This window comes from Acyrthosiphon pisum, chromosome A1, assembly GCF_005508785.2.
Source record: "Acyrthosiphon pisum isolate AL4f chromosome A1, pea_aphid_22Mar2018_4r6ur, whole genome shotgun sequence".
In the NCBI taxonomy this organism is placed as follows: domain Eukaryota; kingdom Metazoa; phylum Arthropoda; class Insecta; order Hemiptera; family Aphididae; genus Acyrthosiphon; species Acyrthosiphon pisum.
This window is the reverse complement of record NC_042494.1, coordinates 30,061,837-30,089,163: the sequence shown is the minus strand read 5'-3', so window position 1 is coordinate 30,089,163 and position 27,327 is coordinate 30,061,837. Positions and strand designations below refer to the sequence as shown.

Below are 27,327 nucleotides of genomic sequence, written 5' to 3'. Positions count from 1 at the left end.
TATATTTTTACAGTAATAAATTGAGTTTGAATAAAATGATAAAATGCAAAACTAAAAATGTTGTAAAGATAATAAAACAAACAGGTAGGTAATGTTAAAATAGTGTACGTTTATATACAATAGAATAAAGGGCCTTCCATTCAATGTGTAGGTACATCAAATATTGAATTTTAAATCAATGTCTCATGAAAGGCGTGTTTAGAAGAATTTTGCAGATATGGCAAAGATACATTTTTTTGGGAAGTTCCCTTCGTTTGACATAAGTTCCCCCGTCAAAAAATCTAAAAATTAGTTTCTGATATTGTTATAGCCAGACATAGCGAATAATGTTATTAATATCTTGTATTATATTATTATGGATCCAAAAGAACATTTTAAAATACAGTTTTGTTTGATTATATATTATAATATAAAAATGGTTTGAGTAGATAGTATAAATATCAATTTTACTTTTGGTTTTGATGTTTTTTTTCAGGAAGGGTATCGGACGTTTCTAATGTTATTTGCTCACACATTTTTCGAAACGATGTCAACCCTTGTTCCTACAATACCTTTATGATACAAAAATATCATACATATATATTATCACATTTCACTGTCATCAAAAGTGCCAAGGTTGTTATTATGAAATTGTATCGATCTTAGCTTATGTATACGATCGAACACAAGCTATATTTATAACAGCGTCGTGTGTACCTTAATATCCAAAGCTGGTTATGACACTAACAAGGGACAAGGATAATATCAGTGAAAATACCCAGTGGTACATCTGGTCAAATTTGTTCATCTTCACAAGAAAATAATATAAGTCGAGAAATACTTGGTAAAATAAATTTTTTAGTTGTTGTTTGGTCATGAAATGTCATCGTACGAAAAATATTTCAGTTAAATATACAGTATACTTTACGGTTAATATGTATTAAATATATAGCTGCTGCCTAATACATTTTACTTAAATATAATATTATTATGTATTATTGAATCAAAAATAAAATTACGATTTTAGATTCCTGAAATTACTGTTGTTACCGCCCATAATTTACTGTTATTTTAAGTTATAACATAATATGACTAGGTATTTAAAAAAAAAGCCACTGATAAATTACTGAGGTATTGTAGTTAATCTATAACTTACATTTAAATATATTTACTTCATACTTGTATTTCTTAAGACATAAGCTCTAATGATTTATTTAATGTATTTATTTAGTTGAAAAATTGTGTTTTAACTTATTACTATTCAATTGTTGTGGTATTTGTTGAATGGAATTTATAATATTTTGTAAACAGTCAAGGTTTATTGATTTAGAAAAAATACATCGCAATTGGACAATTATTGAATACTAAATAAGGTTTTTTTAATATATTGAATTTAAAATGTTTCAGCATATTATTAAATAAGTTATAATAGTATAATCAATGGTATTACATAGTTTAAAATAAATACACACATTTTTGTACAATAAGGTTTCTTTTTCTTCGAGTTCTTAAAAATGCGTATCTACATTTTTTACCATTAAAAATGTACCTACTATTTTATATAAATTGTTTGAAAGATAAATTATATTTTTGTCAGTATATTTAGGTATATACTATATATGTATAACAAAAATCGTCAACCATATTATATATCATAGAAAATACTATAATTTTATGATCATTGATCATTCAGTAAGTAAGTTTAGAATTCAGCATATTTTTTTTTTTTATTAATTAACCCACGTCAACTTAGGCCATTCGGTAGTTTTTAACTGTGGGGGAGGGTACTGTAGATTTAAACACGTGTGTTTGTTAGTTTGGCAGATTTTTTAGTGGGTGCCCTTAGGTATCTGTCATGCCCGGGTGGGGGATGGCGGCACTTCTCTCCGGACACTGACTTTCCCGAAGAAAAATGCCGCCCGCAGCCGAGGTTTTAAACCGGCGTCGGTGCGCGTCGCAACCGACGCCTTAGTCCGCTCGGCCACTCAGTCCCCCAATTCAGCATATTATTTTTCTTGTATAATACAACTCATTAAATAGTAGGTATAGGTACCTTAATAATTTTCCATTTTTTATTTAGTTGTATATTTATTTTATTTATTTTTTGAAGACTATCCAACATCTGATAATATCACTCCATTCAACATTACCAACAAGGTAAGGCCTGTTGGAATTTTTATTTTCCTTTCCACATAATACGGTTAATTACTTAAAAAATATCATGATCCCCAGTCTCTCTGGTGACTAATGGTATCCTACAAAATATGCATTATACGCTACGCGTTGTACTACATTATGTTGACACCCGACTTCTATTACGTTTCGGGTCACTGTATTTAGGTTGATAGATTAAAAAAAAAATAAACGATAGTAAATAGAAGAAAAGAATGTTCAAAAATCAAAATATTTTCACGTGCATCACACAATTTTAATGAGCATTTAGTATTTTAAAACAGAAAATATAACACTGACCTGCGAACAACAAAAACTTGGTCCTGTTGGGTTTTGGCATGAGTTGGTCGTATTACATGCACCTGTTCCGGGCACTTTGAGTTGCGTGTCTTTATAGTCTGGTTGATATGGTATAAGCATCCTAATTTTACCCCATCGGTTGAAAAACATTATTATAGCGCCGACCCAGACCATTAAGACCAGTACTACTATAGTAATTTCGATTCCTCGCACCTAAATAAACATAAACAGTTAAAACTTGTAGAGTAGTAGTATTTCAATATCCACATCATATTATTGTGAACATTCTTATTTTGATTGTATATAGTCTTTACTTAATATTATTAACATTTTACACTGAAACCACTGATGATGGGTTAATTTATCAACGTAAAATACGGTTTTAGTAAAGTTGATTTATTTTTGAATAAGTGATAAGAAACCTTATTGAAATTCATTTGAAAATGTAAAGACCACTCAATTATTTACATAATTCATGTGATTAATGGTTAGGTGCTGCGTATATTTTCATAAAACTTTTGTATTTATATAAATATTTATATTATTATTTGTTTGTACATTTTAAATAACTACAACTTAAATTTTACTATAAACAATAAATACTATTGATTCTCGTCTCGCAATTATCTAAGATTGCATTCACCTGTTATATAGTTATATTGATATGATTTATTATAATTTCACCTTATTTAAATTTACTATATGTGCATTAAATTAACGAACAATACTTATAAAATAAACCAACAAAATCTATCCATGATGTTGATTTACCCAAATAGACTACTCATCTCGTATAACGAAGTGTGATATTCTATTACCTATGGAAATACATTAAAAAAATAAATATAAAACTATTGAGTTAAAGGAAAAATTGATCCCCAAACGGGGTGGTACTAACTAAGAGACACTGGTCACAAAAAACCTATTTAAAAACTACTGTCAATCTTGCAGGGTGTTTTAAAGGCATACGTGTTTATTTCAGTTTCAGACAATACTTATATCAAAGAATAACATTTTTTTTTATTATGATAACTTCTGTATACTTATAATATACCATAATGATTAAAGAACTAAATATTTATATTTAACTGGTATACATACTATTTTAATGATATTTATTTAGCAGAGTTCGTGCTTATAAGTTCAAAATTTTAATAATTTATATTCATTGATATAGATTGTAACCTGTAGGGCGTAGGTAATACGTTCATATTGAAAATTAAACTAAAAATACAGTAAAATGTGATGGGTTACATTCATATATTAAAATATACCTACAAAATAGCTCTTTAATTTTTTTATTACTGTTGTCTCTCGGAAGTACATCATATAACCATGTGAACGATTACAATTATTGTAGTTATTAATATGATTATAAATGAAAATTAAACTAATGAGCGAATTGTAGGAACTGATTATGAAGATAATTATAAGTGTGGAAATATTAAAGATGAATAGATTAGGGAGAAATAGCATCTTCAGCGATTTATCTACGCATTTGGAACAGAGGAAAGATGATATGATAAAATAAATAAGATGAAGTTAAACGACATGATAGAGACGATTTCTGAAGGTTAATGTTCGTTTGAGACAGCTTCTGCATGTGTTTTCGTGTTGGGCTAGATATGAGCATCTGGAACCTAAAATAGCTCTTAAAATATATCGCAAAAACGTGCTAAAAACTGTAAATATCCATAAATTAGCAAAAAAATCCGTTACGATACCATAGAATTCAGAATTGTGAGACGAATTTGTATCTTACTCAGGATGTATTAAGATTTTCCAAGGAAAAAAATATGTAAATGCTATAGCTTCCGAGCTCTGGATATCATATTTATTATGTATACGTTTATTTATCAGCTTAATTTTATGCTTTGAAAATGTTATATCACTTATACAATTCTTTTATACCATCATGAAGTTAATCTATTCTATATACAGAAAAAATGACTAGGTATTTCCAGTAAACAGTATTTGTATATGACATACTTAGCTATACTGTGTATAAATTACTATCTAATTATTATTTCAGTTATAATTATTATAGATAATGTACTCGTAAATATAATATAGGTATGTTTTTATAATTTCCATATTTTTATAAACTTCTCAATATAGAATAAAAGTTGAATTAATTTAATACCTGTACATAAGGAGGGGAAGTAGAACCTTCTGGTGGTACTGAATGTCCAACACCACCTACAACATCCGGTGGTGATATATCAACATCACCACTAGTATTCATCTGTGAATGTTGAATATCTGGCCACGACACACCTTTATCTAAAAATAATGTATTGGATAAAATAATATTAATTTTTAACATTTGTTAAACTATATCGAATAAACAATAATACATTTACTGGATGATAGGCCTATTAAAAATTCTTTTTGGCAAGTAATTTAAAGTTAGCTTTTTTCAATTTGAAAAGTTAACACATAATTTTGATAGTACTTACTTACTAGAAAATTTTAAAGGAAAATAAGTTTTGATATATTGAATAAAGCCACGAAGGGTGTTTTTTAAAAATTATTTGTAGTTTGTATACACGGTGGTATGTATTAATATACTTAACAGTTCACAAAGCTAGGTAAATCGATGCTAATTTACCCATGAACTGAGTTACACTTAAACCAAGATATCTCTATATGGTAGATACCTACCATATCATATATTAATTGTTAAATTTTTTCACGGGTAAAATTGGGTTATCCAGTTAGCAACATAATAATATAGATATTATTTAAGTCAATACAATAAAAAAATAACAGGTGCGGCGGTAATAATAATACATTTATATAATTTGTAATTTTTTAGATTAAGAATAATTTATCTTAGTATAGATTTTTAAATTAAGAACAGCAAGTTTAAAGAAAAGCTAAATTGAATATTACATAAAATAGTATAGGCCCCACACTGTATCTATACATAATATGTTTTATATTAAAATAATTTTTATTAGTTTTTTTTTTTATTAGGTTTAAAGCTTCGACGACTGATATCATTAGCCTGTAAGGTTGGTACAATGGTACGGTTGGTTAAGAACACGTGTATGTGTGGCAAGGTTTTTGCGCAATACGAAACCGGGTGATCACCCATCCGAGAACTAGTGGCAACGGCCGTTGCTTACTCTCAATCACGTCACGTGATTGATTTCAGCCACTGCACCGCGCCGAGCCACATTTTTATTAGTTTATGAAATACAATTTTCAATAAAAAAAATTAACCCAACTTCAAGGTGAGTTAAAAAATATAAATATAGTAATTTTCAATCAATCAATAATATATCTGTAAAGTGTACATATTTGTAATTTTACTTTTAGGTTTTAGGGGATAGGTAGGGCTGTGCTTCTGTGTTTGTTTTACAAATATTATAATTATGAAAATTAGAATTTGATACTGAATTATTATTATTATTATTTATAGATTGGATGTAGAAAAAATAACTGTGAAAAAGTATAGGACAGTGACTTTTAATTACTTTTTGGTTTCAGAATAGAGATATATTTAGCTGATATAAAAAAGATAAATATCGGACTTCAACCTGTAACTATTGAGTTGGTAAACATTCTTAAGGCTCTGTCAAACTGAACGCATTATAACGTGCGTTAAAGCGGTAAATGGCTCGTTGGCGTAGTGTTTTCACGCGCGTGAATAACACCACGTTGTAACAAATTACAAAATCACGCGACGTGAAAATAATGCTTTCTGTTTGACAGAACCTTTATTGTCAAAATTAAAAAAAAAAAAATATTTTCATTTTAAACTCTAACTGGTCTTATTTGTATTATTATTATTATAATAATAAAATCTACTTAGTAATTTATTTTATATATTAATCTTTTGTTAAAATGATTTTTTTATAAAAATAAAATTAATAACAAGTTTTGAATAATAACACGCAATACATTTTATAAATTAAGTTTGTTTAAAAAACAATATTTTTCTGGACCTCTGATAATAATATAGTGGTACATAAATAACATTGATCTGATATTATAATTTGGTAAATAGTTTCTTCTAAATGTATTCATTATGTTTTCATAATATGTACAAAATTATGTTTTAATAACAATAATAACTTGTCAACAATAATTTTAATTTATTTGTATATAGCAATGTTAAATAGTTGTGACTTGTGATTATTATGGAAAAATGTGGCTTTATACTTAGTTAATTTCATAATTTAGTAAATAAAATTATGGTTTGAGGTTAAAAAGCTTAATATGCTAATTTTATGACCAATTAATTTAATTTGTTGATATACAAAATACAAGTCAACTATATACTTATAGTACACATTTAAATAGTTAAACATTTTTAAATGTTGTAAAGTATATACATTGGTACAAACTACTATTGTACAAATATTGTAATAGTGTAGGGTATACGAAAGCGTTTCAGAGGTATTAATAAAATCGTTTAATCTATATAATAATAACAATATATAAGAATTTAACTTGATTTTGGAGACGAAGGAAACCAGTTTGTTTGTTTATTTATTATTGTTATTATTATTATTATCATTATTAATTATTTATTTATTTGTTTGCACTAGCATTTTTCCATTTGAAAGATATATTATTCATTGAACAAATAATTTATTATTACATTTTTTTCTACTTTATCTCTATTCTATAATAAAAAAAATAAAATTTACCACTCCCAGTGGTTGAATTCAAAATGTAGGGTATGTAATTTTCAGAAATTAGTAATAACAATAACTACAATATGTAATTATATTATATTATTTGTATAGCCAAAAAATATTCATATGTTTTTAAATTAAATTATAAAAAAATAATTTCTTCCGGAAAAAGGGCGGGCAGCTAGTGATATAATATTATAATAGAGTTAAAAAGATAGGTAATTGTCTTAATTTTATGCCGATTTTTATTTTTTATTTAAAAAGCGTCATGTCTACCCTAATAATATTCTTTTAGTTTTAAGTAATGTCTTGGTACTTTGAGTGATTGTGTATTATTCAATTTACTTAAATATAGTATTATTTCAAACATCAAACATTATATTTTGTTCTAACTTACCAAGTGTTTTAAATATTACTGGTCTGCTACGGAATCGGCGACCGGCTTTGAACGCTGTCACAGTTACTTGGTATTGTGTATTTGGCATCAAGTTACCAAGTGTCACGGAATCGGAATTGACCGCTATCTCCGCTACTACCCTGTAACTGACCAATGGCAAAAACACCCACTCAAATACACAAATCGTTACATATTTAATCGCGATGGTGGTTGGCTGGCCATAACTGTATATAATGTCCCTATATATACGTGACTATATTATGATAGGTATCGTGACCTGGTGGCAGTTGGAAGGAGTTATTCGATAAAATTATAAAGTTGCATGTTCGTAAAATTACGTTGACGTGAAGCATTGTAATTTGTGGATTTTTTAATTTTAAGGGAATACGAAGTTCATTTATTATTTTATTTTATAACTAATTATATTATAGATAATAATGTCTCTAGGTAAATGGTTAAATAAAATTATTGGATTTGAATAGGGTCATGTAACTGATATTGTATTAAAATAGTATTGATTTTTAAATATTATATAATATTATAGAAAACTGAAAAATTATAATGTTTACCTATTCAGTATTTTTGTTATTTAGACAATGTCTCCTTATGTCCCACTTTTACCAAGCAGATTTCAACATTTACAAAACTTGAAAATTTTCCCCCAACATGTAACTCCCGCTGTGTAAAAGTAAATATTTTGTTCAATTTCTTTTAATCCATAGACTATAATATATTATTATTACTACTTGTTGAATGTCTTCGTTGTTTTTACGTTTTTTGTGTAACCTACTTATTTGATTCAACATTTAAACAACATCACGTTTCTGCAGAATCAAAAGTTCCTCTAATGGTGTACATAAGAATCTGACGTGGAGCAAAGGGTTTATTGATTTTTCCATCATGTGTATATTTTAAAATGCAATTTTATTTTTTATTGTGTCTAGACTCAATTTTTCTAGTGGAATGCTCCAATCATAAACCATAATGGAGTTTTTTGGTAGGTAGTAAATTGGATCTAATTTGTACTTGGGTGGAAAGAAAGTAGACATTTTCAATCATTTTTAAAATAATCAAGAAATAAAAGGTGAACCGCTTTGCTGTACGCTCTGCATGTCGAGTATGTCGTTGTAATGGGTTTGTTATATTTGAATTCAATGATAAATCATTGCATACAAAAAACGATTCTGAGCAGAGACGTTGTGTCATCCACTCATCTTAGCATACGTATGAATAATCAAATTTAATAGTTACCAAAAAAAAATTAAAAATCGGAAATATCTTATGGCTTTATAAGTAGCATAACTTTCTGGTGAATTTTTTTTTTGATAGAAGTAGACAAACTTGTTGGAAATCTTTTATTAAAATGTCTGATGTTATAGGCTATAGCTATGAAATGAAACTTTTACGAATTTCTAACTAAAAATAGTTTTAAAATTTTCGAAATTTGAACTTTAAATGCATATCAAAAATAATCACGCCTATGTATCTTTAATATTTTTGAACTTCCATTAATGAAATTTATAAAGGGAATTTCGCATTACATTTTCAAGCTTTTTTACAAAGTGAAAAAGTTATTATTATTAAAATAATAAATTGTTTGGTAACCATGGTTTTTTAAATTTTTTTTTCAATCTCAGGGAAAAAATATACTCTCAGTAAAATTTAATCAAAAAAAGTTTAGCCACTCCTAACATGTTCATATTATGTATTGGACGTAGATACGTTTTACTTATTCTATAGGTCAAGAAAAGTTTATTAGAGACGAAAGGTTTGGCCGATGGTACGATAACTGAGATGTATAGGTAGCTCACGAATGGTATGACATCTATAATAATGCACAAGAACTTTTATGTCATGCCAATAACTCAGCTTATAAACATAGTAAGGGAAAAATAGTTATGCCATTTGAAATGTGGGTCGAAATTAGTAGATTTGCACAGCACAATTTTTTCACACATGATGACGCACTATTAGCACAGTCTGAAAATTCAATTTTAACGGGCAAAGTCGGGTAATACGAAATATAAAAATCAGTTACCCATCCGGCCATCCAATGTACCTATATGATAAAAAAAATAATAGTTAATTATTGTTTGTTATTAAAAAGTTAATTGTTGTCTGCCGTCTGTTTGTATTTTAAAGAATATAGTCTGTTATAGACCCAATAACTAAAATTCGAAATACCGGTTTTTCGTATTTAGAACATTCATACGAATAAAAGGAAAAGAAACACATACAAGTGATAAAACAATTAATATTAACTAAAATAGCAGGGTATTTACACTCTGGTCCACTCGACACCGCCTACGGGCGCCCATAAGGCAAACAAATATATATATATATATATGATTTGCAGAATCTCTTATAAATATGATAATAATATATAATAATAATATAATATATATAATAATATAATCTCATGATTATTATTAAAACTCACAGATATTAGTAGTAAATATCCCGTAGATGAATGTGCGTTACTATCACGTTTCAGTATTTGTTTATTATGCAAAACATTTCACAGTTTTATATAACTGTCATGATGTGGTAGTGCGGTACCAAAGTTATAATAATTATTTTACCACTCGCGCCTACCGTTGATTTTGTTACTGAATAGAAAACATCACAAGAGCCGGATCGTGAAATTTTAGCCAATCGTGATCGAATACCTTAGCCACCTAAATAACTCTCCCTTTCCCCTTTACCACCAGACTAAATTAATGATAAGTTAAAGGCACTTCGTGCAAAGCACTTCGCACGCCCCTTCCCCCAATCCGTCCCTCAATGTCACCTTGCATGGTATGTCAGCTTGACTTTCTGGACCATAATTTTTGGATCCTTTTAATATTATAAAATTTCTTCTAGCTGCTACAACAGTTATGAAATTAAAATATTTTGAACGAAATGTGGTGTACGATTTTTTAGGATATTTGTATTTTTAGTGATAAAACTATAAAAGTATGTTTGTTGTTACACTAATATGATGTGAAGCGTTGTTACATTATTGAGCGTTAAATATGATATAAATCAATAGTTTAATGAAATTAAGGATCTTCAATGTTTATTTAGTTTAAAATTTAAATATCTAGGTAGAATTAAAAAAAAAATAACAGTCATATAATATTATTTATTTTCTTTAATTCTTTTAATTTTACTAAGCAGATTTCAGCTTGACAACTAAAGAAATATACGTTTTTGTTATTTTGTGTTTTTTAACTTTGTAAAAATACATTAAAAAAATTACTGAACTTGTTATACTTCATTTGATTCTCTTCTATTAAATTCATTATCATTTTCATTTACATAAACTGTAACATCTGCCTACTAAATCAATTATTTTTAAAGCTAACATCGCTCAAAATTATACATACCTATATAAGTTTTTTTTAATAAGCAACCTCATGAACAATTTTTACATGTTTAATCATGTACGAAATTATACATTTTATAATACACATTAAGCAAAATGTAAGACCCTATTACATTTTGTTCTTAAAATTAGTGATTACTAAACGATGTGTATGATTAAAAGTTAAATATTATTATGAAACACAAAAACTGTATTTTATTTATTTATTTTGCATCATTTTAGATTATTTTACCCACGGAAAATTTTATATTTTGGGTCCTTATTCGATTTAACATAGTCCACAGGGAATTTTTGTCAAATAGGTATTCCATCTAAATCCTATCATACAATCCTAGAAAAGATTTAGTAGAAACACTTTATATGGGTAGATAAAATTACATTATAGAGGGAAAATGAAAATACATTTTAAGCTTAATTCTGAAGTAGCCTATTGAAGAAACTAAAATTTAAATTTAATTATTTATTAATTTATTTTTCTATGTGTGAAATGCTCTCTATCTTTACAAGCGAGTTCTACAACCCTTATAGTGCTTTATGCTTCCCCAAAGCATATACCTATTATCAAAATTCAAGTTTTCCAAATTTATTAAGGCTAATTACAAGTGAGTTCCGCCGAGTTTATTAGAAACGAAGCCATTCCACAGAATTTAAACTATCTGCAATCTAAACGTACATAACAATCTTAAGTATAAATCAACTTTCGATCAAACGAGACCCCACGATGTTCTAATATAATAACAATTACAATACAAATAATAACCATGCCTATTAACACTTGTATCTAATTTTTATTATAAAAACTTATCAAATCGTTAGGCATCTATTTTTGTATAATGGAAAAAAAATTGATATGACCATGTCAGGAAAACTTTATATTAATAACAGTAAAAAAAAGTAAAATAATATAATTAATTATATATGAAAACTCATTCACATGTCTATGATAGAATCAGATTTTGTACACTGGTAATATTATTAAAATTAATGTTGTAAATTATAGTGCAAATGGCACTAAATCTAAAACAGTGGTAGTCATACCTGGCGTTGGTTGGTTTGTACATGACGTCATATTTTTCAATACCTATTAGTGATATTTTCCAAGATACTTTGACAGTGGTCGGACTTATGAACATGACCGTGATGTCACCAGGAGCTTGGCTGGCAGAAATACACCCTGAGGATACAAATATATATTTCATTAAATGGTTTTTATTCTATTGTTATTCGTTATTCAACGGGCAAATATATTTTGTATTTTTATAAAACTGATAATATTATAACAATACAGAATAATTGTTCTTAATATTGGTGGTATATGAGTTGAGTTTCTGGCATTGACACTTTTGGTTATTTGATTTACATAATATATGATAATAGAATGTGTGTATTTAAACGATTTTTTTATATAATCAAATTCGCATTAAATTGACTGTTTCACGTCACAATGCGTTTTTCTGACATTTTTTCACCGAAAATATTAAAATGACCAAACACATAATTTTTAATTTATGAAGATATTATTCATAACATAATAAGTTCTCCCGTTGTGTGGTAGCATGGAAAATTAAAGTCTCAAAAATTAATCTTTATGCACTGTCGTGCAGAGTGAAAATAGAATTGTTAATTTATATGTTTTCATTATTGCATTTGGTGCTAAAATTAAAACAGTGTATTGGTGAATGTGTATGTAGGCTATTAAATATTCGTTTACATAATTATTATTAAATTAGGTAAGTCATTACATTTTGCATTTCAAATAATTGTTAATAAAAATTGGATAATTTTTAGATAAACCTGAACCGCTGATTTTCGGCGTAGAACATTAGAAGGGGAATGTGTAATAATTTACGCATATTACAATTTATTGAATTTGATTAAATAACTTAACTATTTAATAAATCATGACATACTTACACACTGTTTGAAATCCATATAGTATGCAAAAAATCGGCCACAGTATCATACTAAGCTACTCATATTGATGTTTATTTGTCTTCTCGTTGACGATCATACATAATAATCGATGATTTAAAATTGATTTTGAGAAAATATAATTTTAAAATCATTATCCCAATTTACAATATTCTGAAATATAAAATAAAGTTAATACATATTAGAAGAATTACATTTTCATTATTTTTTTTTCCAATAATACAGTGAGTACCGCTTAATGTGATCACATTGGTTCAGGCCATTTGATTCTATTATCCAGTTGATTCCATAAAGGATATTTTTTTCAATATTATATTTGGTCTGGGATTTCCATTTTTGATTCCAATAAATGGTTGATTCTATAAAGCAGTGATCACATTAAGCGGAACTCACTGTATTTTATAAAAAATTAATAGAATTTAACATTGTAAGCACGTGAAAAATTGTTTTATAGTTTTTAAGGTTATTGTGTATAAATTATTTATATAATTATAATAATAATAATAAGATAAAAATATCCATTATTTTTGTCATATTTTATGTTTAGACATACAGTCTCAGTTATTAGTGTTTCATTTTCAGACCACTTATCTAGACATTCAAATATCATATTATACTTCACTTCAATTTTAACACAACTTTACACATTTTTAACAAATATGTTTTTATATAGAGTACGTTGACTGTTACACTATCTATTTCAGTGAAACTATGAAAAATAACAAATATGCGGGGTAAGTGAAAGTGATATTATCTACAAAGCAAAATATAGATCGGGTGTTTGGAACTTGTTAAACTTCACCCAACTAAGTGCAGGAAATATGATATTAATGTAGCTTTATTATATTAAAAAAAAAATTATCAAATCATTTCAAAAACAAGGCTGTGTAAAATAATTACATCAGCTTATTTTTTTTTATGATGAAATTCAATTACAAGGTACACAATATATTATTTTGAGCTTATTGTATTTATGTTATTATGATGGTGTAAGAGACAAAAAAAGATATGATTCATAGAATGAAGAATCTTCCTATTGGGGTTTTTGTGAAATATAAATTGAAAAAAAATGTTCGGGTTAAAACTAGGAATTAATACTTAAAAAACGTACTACCTATATACATTGACGAGCAAACAAAATTCCCTTATATGCAGTGCTTGAATTGGAGGAAGGAGAAAGTAAATTTTCAGATATTTTATCGTATCTACTGACTTCGTTGTAAAAAATACGATATTTTTTAAACAACTTTTATTTGTGGTTGAAAAACGTGACAAAGCAACCTTACTTTCTATAGCTAAAAACGGAGTGGAATTAGGACCTATAATCCATTCTTCATACTCCATAGTGATGAATAAGCTTATAAGTCACCAAATAATGAAGGATACATTCACAATACTGTGAATCGTCAAAAATTGTTTATCGACTCGGATACAAATACTAATACCTAAGGTATAGAATGCCAGTAGAAGATACTGTAAAAGAGATTTGAAATCAAAGTAAACAGTGCGTATACATTATTACTGAGTCAACTTTAAGAGGAGTGATGGTGATATCTTCATCCAAACAAGCAAACTATAATATTGTATTATCTGAATTAATATGCATTTTTATCGGTCTTGAAGGATACTTTTATAACATAAATTATATTTAAATTACAATTAAATTACTTCTCCATGTCAGGATATTTATGATGATAAGGTATTATTAAAATAACTTATGTGTTTTTACTATTACGAATACTGTAGTGTAGATGTTTTGTGTAGGTTGCAAATTGGGCCGATAATAAGTAGGTAGGTAGGTCGCATATTGCACGGATGCCTATATCTTAAATATATACAAATCTTGTGTCACAATGTTTTTCCGGGATGAACTCCGAAACTACTGGACCGACTTTGATGACATTTTTTACACTGTGTGAAATGAAAATCTCTGTTTAGGCTAAACTCTGGAATTACTTATCAGATCTTCTTTATTTTTTTTTAAACAAAAGAGTATTTCACGGAGAAGGTTTATATGAAAGAAAATTTTAGGAAAATCCACCGGTGTATAATATATTGGTTGCTATTGGTTAATCGGGCATGTTTGTTGATTTGTATTATTATATTTTATCAATATACATATATATAATATAAACAAGCGATTGCAGAAAGTACGAATTACAACGTCAAAAATTCAATCTAACTCACCATCTTGCCGAAAACCTCAACATCGATACAACCAACGTTCTCAAATTCCTAAGGGATACAGAACTTCATAAAAAAATTTAATATATATTATAAGTATAATGTACCTACCATATTTAATGTAACTTATCTATTGTTTATATAAATACTATGTATTTTTTTTGTAGCCAATGGCCCATAGTTGCCGAGACATTTGTTATAATAAAAAAAAAAAAAAAAAAAATATAAACAAAAAGATCTGATAAGTAATTCCAGGTTTAGTCTGTACTCTGTATAGTTATAGTCTTTGTATTTATATCTATATATATATTAAAGAAATTCGTGTTAGTTACATTATTTATAACTCAAGAACGGCTGAACCGATTTGGCTAATTCTTTTTTGTTGTGATTGTTATTGTCAGGAGAATGATAATATGAAAGAAAAAAATTGAGAAAGTTACGGGGTTAGAGAAAAATGACAAGGTGGTGATGAATAAGCTAAATAATAATAATAATATTTTTTTGTAACCAATGGCAATATGAATAATAAACGCATGATTCAACAATGCCACGGAGTAAAATACACTTTATTGAATCGCCGTGGAGACGGAATACATGTTTAATCTTATCTTTTATACATATAGATGATAATAATAATATTTTTTTGTAATCAATAGTACCCATTTAAATAAACAAAAAACAAAATAAATAAATGTATTATGATTACACAATCACGCATTTTCCACGACTTTGTTTTATTGTGCCGATATTCTCATTAACAATACCATACCTAGACAAAGACGATAAAATACTTCACGACAAAGCCGTAATGCAACTAGGATTCAATTATATATATAAATGAATGTTTGTGTGTAGATTAGACCTCTGGGAAGAAGATAGGCTAATTTAAAACAGGTTTTAATTTGTTTTTTTTTTACTTTTTAAAAAGGGTTATTTTTTAAAGAGGGTGACATTTTAAGAAAGGGTTAACATTTAAATAATTTTGAGAGGGTTAAATTTTGAAAAAAATCGAACTTTAAATGCTTTTTAGGAGGGTTAATTTTTGATAAGGGTTTTTCAAAAGGGTTAAAAAATACATTCTACTTTTTTTACTTTTTACTCTTTACTTTTTTTTAATTTGGTTTTTTTTTAATCAAAGTTCAGAGTTAAACCATACACTTACGTACAAACAGCACGGGGTCCGCGATCTACCTGCTGTAGACCGCCTGCCTACTTGATAATATACTGTTGCGAATCAGAATTTTTATTCCGGGCAACAGAAAAGTTAGATAAATCTAGAACATCATACACCGAATATTAAATAACGCATTGAATAAAGTTTGAGTCATATAAAAGTTTGTACATTTAACGGGGAATGAAGTGCACGGGATCAGCTAGTAATATATACACAGGTATACGCATATAGAACATATTATAAATAACTAACTTAAAAAATTGTAGTCATTCAATAAATAAATAATAATAACTAACATTTTTAAAACTATACTCAATTATTGATGCATTTAAAAACAACTCCAGTGTTATCTAGATAAGTTCAGGATGGTACTTTATAGCCCTGAAGGATAATGTCACTAAATACAATAATAACTTTTATTTTGAAGACTGAATTATTCATAGGCCATTTATTATGAATGTGAAATAAAATAATAGGTATTTAAGTATTTAGTTAGTATTTAGTTAAAAAGATTTAGAACAATTATTTCCATTAGTATTTTAAGTAAATGATGCATGAAATATTTAATTATTCTTATTATAACGATTTATTTTCTTTTGTTGTTTTATGTGTATAATTTTGAGCAGTGAGAAAGGTTTATGTGGTATTATCTATGATCGGGCATTTAATTGAATTGGTGCTTGGTAGGTACAGTAGATTGTTACTATGTCAAACGTCGATATCTCAAAATGCTTGTAATATTGAACTCAATAATTGAAAACCCCTTGAAAATATTACCATTTTAATAAAAACTCGAAATCTCGAAATTCTTTCTGTTCCCCTTGATTTTCGTGTATCAAGAGTTTAGTGTAGATATACGTACCTTTCAGTTTGACTTAAACTATCTTTAACCAACGAAAGTAGTAAACAAATTTGATTAAAATTCCATTTTAATTTAAATGATTTGGAATGTGAATAATGTGATGATTTATCGTTGTGTTTAAAATTAGAATAATAAAATAATATGCACTAATACATATGCCTTTTATCCTGTGTCAAGATGAGGTAAGTGAAATGGGTACCCGAGTACTCAACACCCGCTATCTGAATTATATTCGACGCTTGAAGATGTTTATTTATTAATTTTAATTAAATTTATATTGGATGTGGAAACTTGGATAAAAGTGTAACTGAACAAAATAAACAGAAAACAAATATTTTTGATCAAAACGAATTGGAGAAAGTCTCTGATACATTTTCTGATAAAGTATTGTTTTCACTGGTGGTTAAGTTGAATATTACATCAATTTATAATATTATAATACAAAATAAAAATTGAATAACTCAGTTTTAACATGAATATATTTTTTAAATTTTACCAGCTTATATATTTGTACCAGTTGTTATGATTGATTTTTTATGAATATTATGATAAAATTGTGACTAACTGTGCGTTGTTTCCCAAAAAAACTTTGCCCCACTAATCGCGAGATATTTGTTTAGGGTCTCGAAAAAAAATGTTTAATTAATTGGTAAATAATTATTTTAGTTAGATTTTATGTTAATAAATAGAATACCATTTTAGTAGGTAGCTACTTTAAATTGTTATAATACATGGTAATATATAATTATAATAGCTACCTACTAATTACTATAATACTATGTCATAATGATTTGTGCCCTGTAATTTTGTAAAAATCTGAATTGTGTTACCACTTACCACGAAAACTGTTGTGTAATGTTACTCTTTTCAGAACTGCAGTTTTTATAATACATTTTACGATCAATAAATATACAAACAATGATAGGTAGAAATCTTTGGACTGTCCAAATAAAAAGGAATATTACTTTAACAGTCCATAATATACCAAATACTCACTTAATAGGGCAATAGGCTATCGAGCGTATGAGAACGTTCTACCTTTTTGGCCGAACGATTGAGAACACTTAAAACTAATAAAGAACTTACCGCTGACCTAAAAAACCAATACGTTTGAGAATGAATTTATGTGCAACGTTGCCATATAATTTATTTGGCTATCGATGAATTCAATAATGTATGTATAAATACAACGGGTACTAAAAATATTCTTGAAAAAAGTCATAAGTTAATAATTATTATCTTATAAAAATATATGGGCACCTGCAGCCACCTAATAAATAAAAATGAGCTTATAATTTTAATAGTGACATAAATTTGGAATTAATGTGGACAACATCCGTGGGTATAATAATTATAAGCTTATAAAAATATGTACAAAAAATGTAATATAATATATATTATGTAGTGAGTTACCTCTATTATATATACTATATCAGTTATATTGCGAAAGAATTTGTATTTTCCACATACCATAAATATTATAATACAAATATTAATTATGAATGTTTAGTATTCAGTATTTTTGTTTTATTGGTAGGTATTTTAGATTCTGAGCGGAGCGTTGAATGTATTTATTTTACAATGATGTATGCTTTATTATTTATTTTTTTTTGTATCTGGGTACAAGATAAATACCTACTTAGTTCAAATAATTCTTCGATTTTAAACTTCAGTATCTATTCCGGAGGGAAAGTGAATCTAGTAGGTTCATTGGGGAGGTTAAAATTCCCAGTAGTTTCGAAAAGCGCCGGGGAAAAAAAAATTTTATATTATAATAATAAATATTATTAATTCAACTTACTAGCTACCGTATTAATAATAAGTTAATAACAATATACCTAAATATAATATAAAATATCCTAAGCTGATAAACCACCTCCGCTCACAATCGTTTTTCGTATGTAAAGATTTTATATATCATTAAAATCAAATTTAACACCATAACAGTAACACACATGTTATCTACTGTACTTACAGAAAAACGACACCGACTTACCATCTTTTTAATTATTATTTTCATCTCGTAGAGATTTTCAAAATCGTTTCTGATCGAATTTCAATTAGAATTTTAATTTCAAAAACTTCAAATTTTTAAGCTCATATTATCGTTCGATAACAACCATTATATTTGGCAATGTTGGCAAAAAAAAAAAAATCGAATGGTCTCAATCGTATTTTACTGACCTAATAAATATTAATTAATTTTGAGGTTCATTGTAAAAAAAAAAAATGACTAGGTAGGTACATACAGTATGAGTCTTAAATTATAAAATTATTGTATAAATGCATTTTTTTTTATAATTCCAACTTTGTAAACATTATTTTTTCAGCTTACATTGAATTAAAAGCATCCTTTGAATATTTTCTACTCAGATACTTTTATCTTCAACAAATTGAAACTTATATAGATAACATAATATGATGGTATGATTTTATATTATTATGTATCAATATATTTTAATTGTATTGTTTTAATATATGCTAAATTAATAAATAGTAATAAATAATAATATATTAACTTTATTTTTCAAACGTGGCATAATAATTACACAATGGGTAACTTTTCACGACACGGATACTGGATTGTAACAGTATGGAACTTGTAACGTAATCTGTATACCCATATAACAAAATAATGGTACTTATTAAATTTATATAAATAGAAAATCATTTAGGAAGACCTACACCCGCATGTGTTGCTCCATCTTACAAATGTAAAACATACCAAAAAACTGTTTTGCGCGGAAATAACTGAGAAGGCAAGGCTACAGTCATAACTAAGAAACGAAATTTTCACCGCATAAAAAAGAGAGCGTTTGCTGTGAAATATCGTTTTTATTTTTTCAATATCAGAACTAGAAAAAAATTATTCAAGTTTGAAAAACACAATAAATAATGGATTTTGAAACAATAAGGATTTTTTCCGTATAAGTGATATCAAAATAATAAAAACGATATTTCACAGATAAAGTTTTGAACTATATCGTATATTAATTTGGGGTCTTAACTATCACTACAGCCTAAGTGGTCTTATTCCGCTCTAAACAGTTTTTGCTATGTAGTACCTTTGTAAGACGGAGACAACACATAAGCATCATCTTAAGATTTTAATTAAAGTCACTATTTATTTAAAGAAAATATGCATTCTAGTAAAGTATTAAGTAGGTAAATAAATACACATTATTAATTAACTAAATTCAATAAAGAAATTGGTCAAAAAATCAAAAATAAATATAGGTAACGTTATTGCATAATATTATAACATGCAATTTATAAAATAAAATTATTAAAGTAATACAATTAAATTCATCTCGATTTTTTTCCCGACTTGAGGTTTTTTTCATTCTATGAATCATGTATTTTTTTCCTATACACATTATAATATTCACTTATTGTTCGATAAATTTATGAATAGTTTATAATAAAATTTATCAAAATTAAAATTAAAATTAAAAATAGAAAAATGTATTATTTGTTTGAACATGTAGTAGTATAATGTCAACAGCCGCGGCTATTATATTCAAAAACTTGTAAAGGTTCCTAGGCACCAGCAGGCTATTATGTAATTTTATTGAGAAAAAAAATGTTTGATATTATGTGCTCAAGCATATTAATTATGCAAATCAAAAAAATAAAGAACTCAAGTAAACACAAGTCTTGTCGTTTAATGCTTATTTTTTTATTAATAAAATAACGTATCCTTCTGGCACCTTTCCGGCTTGGCTTGCCTCCCTCTGGTAATTTTTAAATATAATAGACGTTGTAATAATATTAATAATGTATACCTATTTATTTAAGTGACACTTTAATAATTTACTTGAATGAATAATAATTGCCTTTAATAAATAGTTTATAGTTAGGTACCTAAAGTTTAATTAAAAATATGTTAAATAAGATTCTATATTTATCATCGTTTCGTTATGCGGGGTTATTGATAACGAAATAACTTCCGACCTACTATATTTTGTGTGTCCATTTCGTGAAAAGTTTTCCGTATTCTGTAATTATAAGTTTGATGAATTGGATATTTTTTTATAGATATTTCATCTATTTGTGAAAATGGGACAGAATTCAGAACGTCCAATTAAATTGACATACCTATTATATAATATTTTGAATCGTTGAAGAGTGATTTTCACGTTGTATTAATGAAGATGAACAGTTAAGTCACACACACTATATTAATCGAAATATTGAATACTATATAAATGCATTTCAGTGCTAATGTCAAATATTAATTAAATGATACGAGAGACCCGTAAACTTACTCAATATATATAGAACTATACAGCCACGATATTAGTTCAGTTAATAATTCGGTACCATCAGATATAAATCCAGATACATAGTGTTTAGGTATTTGTATTTCAGTTTTTAATTACACATTTTAATCAATCACTTTTAACGTTAGGAATTATCAATAGCTCGTAAATCATAATAATAAAATAAAATAATATATAACAATGAATATCTACGAACATAGGAATAAGTTGTATGGTTATATCATGTTTAATTTATATGAACTGTTCTATTATAGTAATAGGCTGTTATATTTAATATAAATCAAAACAATTTATACATAGTATAATATATTATTATATTGATTGTGTTTGATATATGGGCATAATAACATAATCAATTAATTATTGGAAAATAAATTTAATAAAAAGCACACCTTGTCACCTTGATGTATTATAATTTGTGTGATTCACGTGGTTTTTCCCTTTTAGATTAGGTTCTAAAATAAATGGTTTGAATGCATTCAAGATTCTAAGACATTTACTGGTTGAATCCCGGTACATAAATTCATTTTTTTCAATATTAGAAAAGATTTTAAAAATTATAATTTTATGCAAAATGTAGGTTACCTACATATTACCCATAAGTTTGGGTATGTTTCACATTTACTTATACCTATCAGACTTATTTGGTACAATTTATTTATAAATAACAAATTTAATTTTTGAGTGTTTGTTTCGGTACTTTGAATAAATCTATGGAGGATGTTTTACTTATAAATGTAAATAATTTGATTCTAATTCCCTAAACAATATTATAATATTTGCTTTTCATACACGTTAAAATGCATGGATACAGCTTATAGTATTTGTTCGCATTTATAAGTACAAATAGTTGAGTGACTCAGAAAGTTAGAAGAAAACTTGTCATGAGCATAACGTTTGTTCAACATAAAATATTTAAATTACCCTCGGGATAATGTAGGTACCTAACTACGAAGCTTTGAAAAAAATATTTCATTTTTCTTCATTCATAATACAATTTATTACGAGAACTCACATTAGTACCTATGGTTTTTTTTTAATTAGCATAAATACGAATAATTTATTTCAAATTGTGAAATCATTTAAATTATTTGTCTGAAATATTAATGTCTTGATTATTATTTTATTAATGCTTTTAAAATGCTAATATTATATATTTTTATAAAAAATAATAAATATTAGATAGGTACCTACATAATATTAATAGTAAATTATAATTTAAATGAATTTATAGTTCAAAATAAATTATTAATATTTATCTGATTAAAAAAAATCTTATATTAGTTCTCAAAATAAGTTCATTTATGAATGAAGAAAAACGAAATTATCATTTGTCTTACTCTTGAAAATTAGTTAGGTAGGCTTTATATTTCAATTTTAATAAGATACCTACAATATCATATATTATTATCTAATAATGACTTCACTTAAAATATCATAAAAATAAAAATAATAACAAACTTCGTTTTAGTAAATATTGGTTCTTAATTCTTATTAAGTGAATACTAAAGTTTATAATTTATTGTTTCTCAATAAAAAATAATTTTTCTTTATTTAATATTAAAATTAAAAAATTTAAATTTTTTAAATTTGTTTGTTTATACGTTAAAACAACTACATAATTTCTCATAAAAAACGATATATGTGTAAGAATATACTTTGATAGTGAACTAATTGTGTGATATATCAATATGTGTACACACAAAATGACACATACCGACTTATAATGCAGGACACGAGAGGTCATCGTTTTGTATGAACAAAGGGCGTGGTGTCCTAGACTATATGTTTGCTCATTAATCAAGTACCGAATTTTAAACTTTTTCTTTCCTTGTCTACACTGGTTGCTTATATAGAATGATATTAATTCATCCGCTTCCAGTCATCCTTTCTTCCGTTAATGAGTTTACTGTTTAGTGTGTAACATACTTTTTTGAGTTGTGCTAAATTACAATGTACCTGCATTGTTTACTATTAATATTTATATAGTAAAAATATTATTAATGTACACGTAATATTTTCTTAGATACTTGTAGTAATAAGCTCAGAAAATTTTAAGATTTTAATAATAACCATAGGTAGTTGTCAGACTATCTGAAGCACTAATGGACTTATTCATTAAGAGCACTGACAATATTATAGTTATTATTATTGATTTTTTTCTGTACCTAATTATTATTAAATATAGGTTTTTCATATTGGCGTACAATTGATATTGTATGATGGTATTTTCATCAATTATTCGGATATAAGAAAAAAAAACATTTTGAAACCATAATAATCTATAAAGTCTTAATTCAATACACCTTGATATAAAATTCATCTAGGTTTTCAGGACACGATAATAATTTACTAACTGTATATAGATAACGATTACTAGGTATATATTATTTTATATATATAAATACATAATATAGGTTTGTAATTTTATAAATGACTATTTTGTTTAACCATTATAATATGTATCAGACTGAGAGATAATACAAATATCTTGACATTATGTTTTAGTAAGTGTCATTATAAGTTTTTTGTACTTAATAAATTATTAATTTTCTGAAAATCTTTTGATTTAGGTACTCATCGTCTAGGTTTTCAAATAGTTTTTATCTAAAGAACAATTATTAATATTTGCATTTCAATTATTTGTGAACAAGTATAGATATTTCCATTTGTGTCTATTGTTATGCAAATTATTCTTAAGTCTTTGATATCCCGAACTTAACATAATGTTATGCACATCTGAATGTAATGCATTTTCCCGGTAGATTTAAATTTAACCATCAGTAGTTAGTTTTTTTTTCTTAAACATTGAATCAAAACTGTTTAATATATTCAAAATCAATACTGTAAAAAATCATGTCCGTCTATTCTTGCTTTAAAACAACTTTTACCAAAATATGATTATATAATCATTAAAAAAGGGTTGTAATTCATTAACTTGTTTTTTCATTTTGATATTAAAAGAGCACACCGACTCAGAATTTTTTGCTTAAATTCTTATTCAAATTATTGTAAATATTCGTGTGTTATGTGTTCATCACAACGATAATCAAAAATCCGTAAAAAAAAATGTAGATTCTAGGAGATATTGAGAAATGTAAAACGGCAAAATTAACTAAATAAACATGCATATCACAAGAGTCAGCATAAAATACATACTAATAATTTGCCAACAAATTTTTTGAAAATTTCAATATATTTTGGAGGGGAATGAGTGGTTACGCATGTCGAGTGACATCAATAATTTATTGTCTAGCAAAAACGATCTACTATTTTATACACATGTATAAGTTACCATGTCGTACGGTATCGGGCCCACAGGTGTCACCCGGATTTTATCAATCCTAGATGAACAATGTGAATAGAAACAAACTATCGTTACCAATTTTCTTAGAAATGAATGTAATTACAAACTAAAACATTGTCCGTATAGTGTGTTAGCTGCTTAAAAATATTATAACTTTAAAACATCTAGATAATGTGATAAAGACCTATATCTTCCCCCCCCTGAATTCATGGATAAATAAGTGTTATATTGATATTTTTTTTTGGATGGCATAAATAATACGTCATAGGTGCAAAATCTCTAACAAGTATCCAGACTGTAATTCATAATATAACCCATGTTTCATGAACAAGATAAAAAATATCTTTGGTAGGTACCTATTGTATTTAATATATAGAACACATTTTAAATGAGTAAGTTATATTTTAAAATTGATGGTTAAAAATATAAATGTTTGGTTGTATTTTGTATTACTTAACCATTTTTATGGTTTTAAATAATTTATTAAATAAAAAAAGTATGTTCATTATTTTCTTATGCCAAAGGCTTATTTTCAAAAAAATTTTAAAATAGATTGAATAACCTACTCTTAACTTTTTAGTCATGTAGTTAAAATTTCAAGCCATTCTATATATTTTGTGATTGCAGTCTTATGTAAAAACATTGTCAAATTTGTTGGTGGAACATTTTTTTTTGATTCGTTCAAATAATATTGAATTTATTGACTAATGAATGGAATCGATCGGGCAACGAGTTCATTAGTTTTCAAAAATAATTAAATATTTGTTACAGTTGTTACAGTATTCATCTTATATTTTAATATTAACTTCAACTTGTTATACCATTTAATTTTTTAAACATACTTTTTATAATAATAATGTATTATGTATATTCAACTTAATTGTACTTTTTAATGAACGACAATTCACGGATATTATGGTTTTTTCCAAAATTGTACATTTTGGTCAATTTTGTACAATAAACCCAAATTGAAAATAATTCCATTCTGTGACTTTCAATTGAACGCCTTTTATGTGATATTGAACTATTAGAAATTTTATGGGGCGCGTTGGCTGCTATCAGTCACACAATGTGACTGAGAGTAAGTAATGGCTGCTGCCACTACTTCCCGGATGGGTGATAACCGGGGTTCATAGTGCCCGAAAAACCCTTTCCACGTATACACGTGTTTACAACCGTACCAACCATTCTAACCTTACCATACTATAATCTTACAGGTTAACGACGCCTTAATCGCAATAATAAAAAAAATATAATCCATAACCATTTAACAAAAACACTTATAATAGTAATAATAATAACTCATCATAATATTATTATAATTATATAATAAAAATTAAATTATCTAATTTTTGTAAAATAATTTAGTTTAATTTTTATGACGTATTTTTTATTTAAATACCTAGGAGGAACTATTTACTGTGCTATTAATTGGATCAAAAAGTTAAGTATTTAAGTTGAGAAAGTAATAAAACGAGATATATTATTTTAAAACGATTTATTAAATTTAAATTTTAAATGCTATTTTATTGTATTTTTTTTATGGTTTTAATAAGTGTAGTAGATATACGATATACCTATACGATTATGAGTTATGAAATATCATAATTTATAATATATAATGTTCTTTATAGTAGGAATATGCTAAGTTTTTATGGTTTTTTATTTTAATATTAGTAGAATAAAATAACCATTACGTTTCTTGCTATCAATATAAAAATGCACTAAAATAATTAAATATATTCATTTTATTTTATTTTATGCACTTGGTATTTCTGAGAAAATTACAATGGCCTAATAGTAAATTATGCTGAAAAGTGTTTGGTCGTAAATTTCACATTTTTTTTTAGTTTTTTTTTATACTGAGAACATCGATAAAAATACCATCTGGATAAAATGTTTGATCTACATATATACGACGCATCATGAAACTTTAATTCTACTCATATTCGTTGTCACATAAACTAAAAAAAAAACACTTTGTAAAACCAATACATTTGGTACTTGCTTCACTCAGATTATATTAACGTAAAAATCTTTTTATTCAGCGGGATACGTATGGGATATTTTGAAAAATTGAAAATCATCGTCATTTTAAATTAATTTTTGTCATATAATCATACAATATATATAGAAATGTATACTCGGATAGTGGTGTATAATAATTTTTAATTATATTACCATATATTATTCTTTTTGTTTTTTTTACTTTATATCTTACCTTATTTATTATTTCATGCATTGGAATTAGAGCGTTATTACGTTCATTTCAAATTACTTTTAAAATAATTTGGATGATAAAATATTGTATTTATTGTATCATATTATATAATGTTAAAAACTTAAAAGTACTTACCTACTTTACAATTTTTACTAGGATTTTTAAACTAATTTAATTAAAGTACCTCAAAACAATGATAATTGACGTACTTAAACATTTTTTTAAATGCACAAACAAGTTTAATTGGTTAAATAACTTTATATTGGTTAAGTATGGAATTATTGAATAAACTGAAAAATAGTTTTAGAATCCTTTTAAAGTGGACTTTTTATTCTTTATATAACATTAAAAAACTCAATTTATGTGATGAGATACAAGCTGTTTTCAAAACTACCACTGATTTATTATGGTTTTCTAAATGAAGGTCTATGAAGAAAATACTGATTAATGGTATAAGATTATTTGGTTCAATGAAACATTTATACAACGAATAGACT

At 26.4% G+C, this 27,327-nt stretch overlaps 1 protein-coding gene across 2 annotated transcripts in view; it reads right to left on the bottom strand.

The window, feature by feature from the left end:
* Nucleotides 1–27,327, bottom strand: part of LOC100569598 — a 65,094-nt gene that overhangs the window by 10,961 nt on the left and 26,806 nt on the right. The window contains exons 2-6 of one of the 2 annotated variants that reach the window (XM_016801331.2): nt 12,782–12,952; nt 11,906–12,041; nt 7,498–7,637; nt 4,595–4,734; nt 2,452–2,664 (exon numbers count right to left, since the gene is read on the bottom strand). In XM_016801331.2, the coding sequence (XP_016656820.1) occupies nt 2,452–2,664; nt 4,595–4,734; nt 7,498–7,637; nt 11,906–12,041; nt 12,782–12,830 (678 nt within the window). In that variant the 5' untranslated portion in view covers nt 12,831–12,952. Of the gene's footprint in view, nt 1–2,451; nt 2,665–4,594; nt 4,735–7,497; nt 7,644–11,905; nt 12,042–12,781; nt 12,953–27,327 lie in introns of both variants that reach the window. The other variant, XM_016801329.2, reaches the window with a different exon arrangement.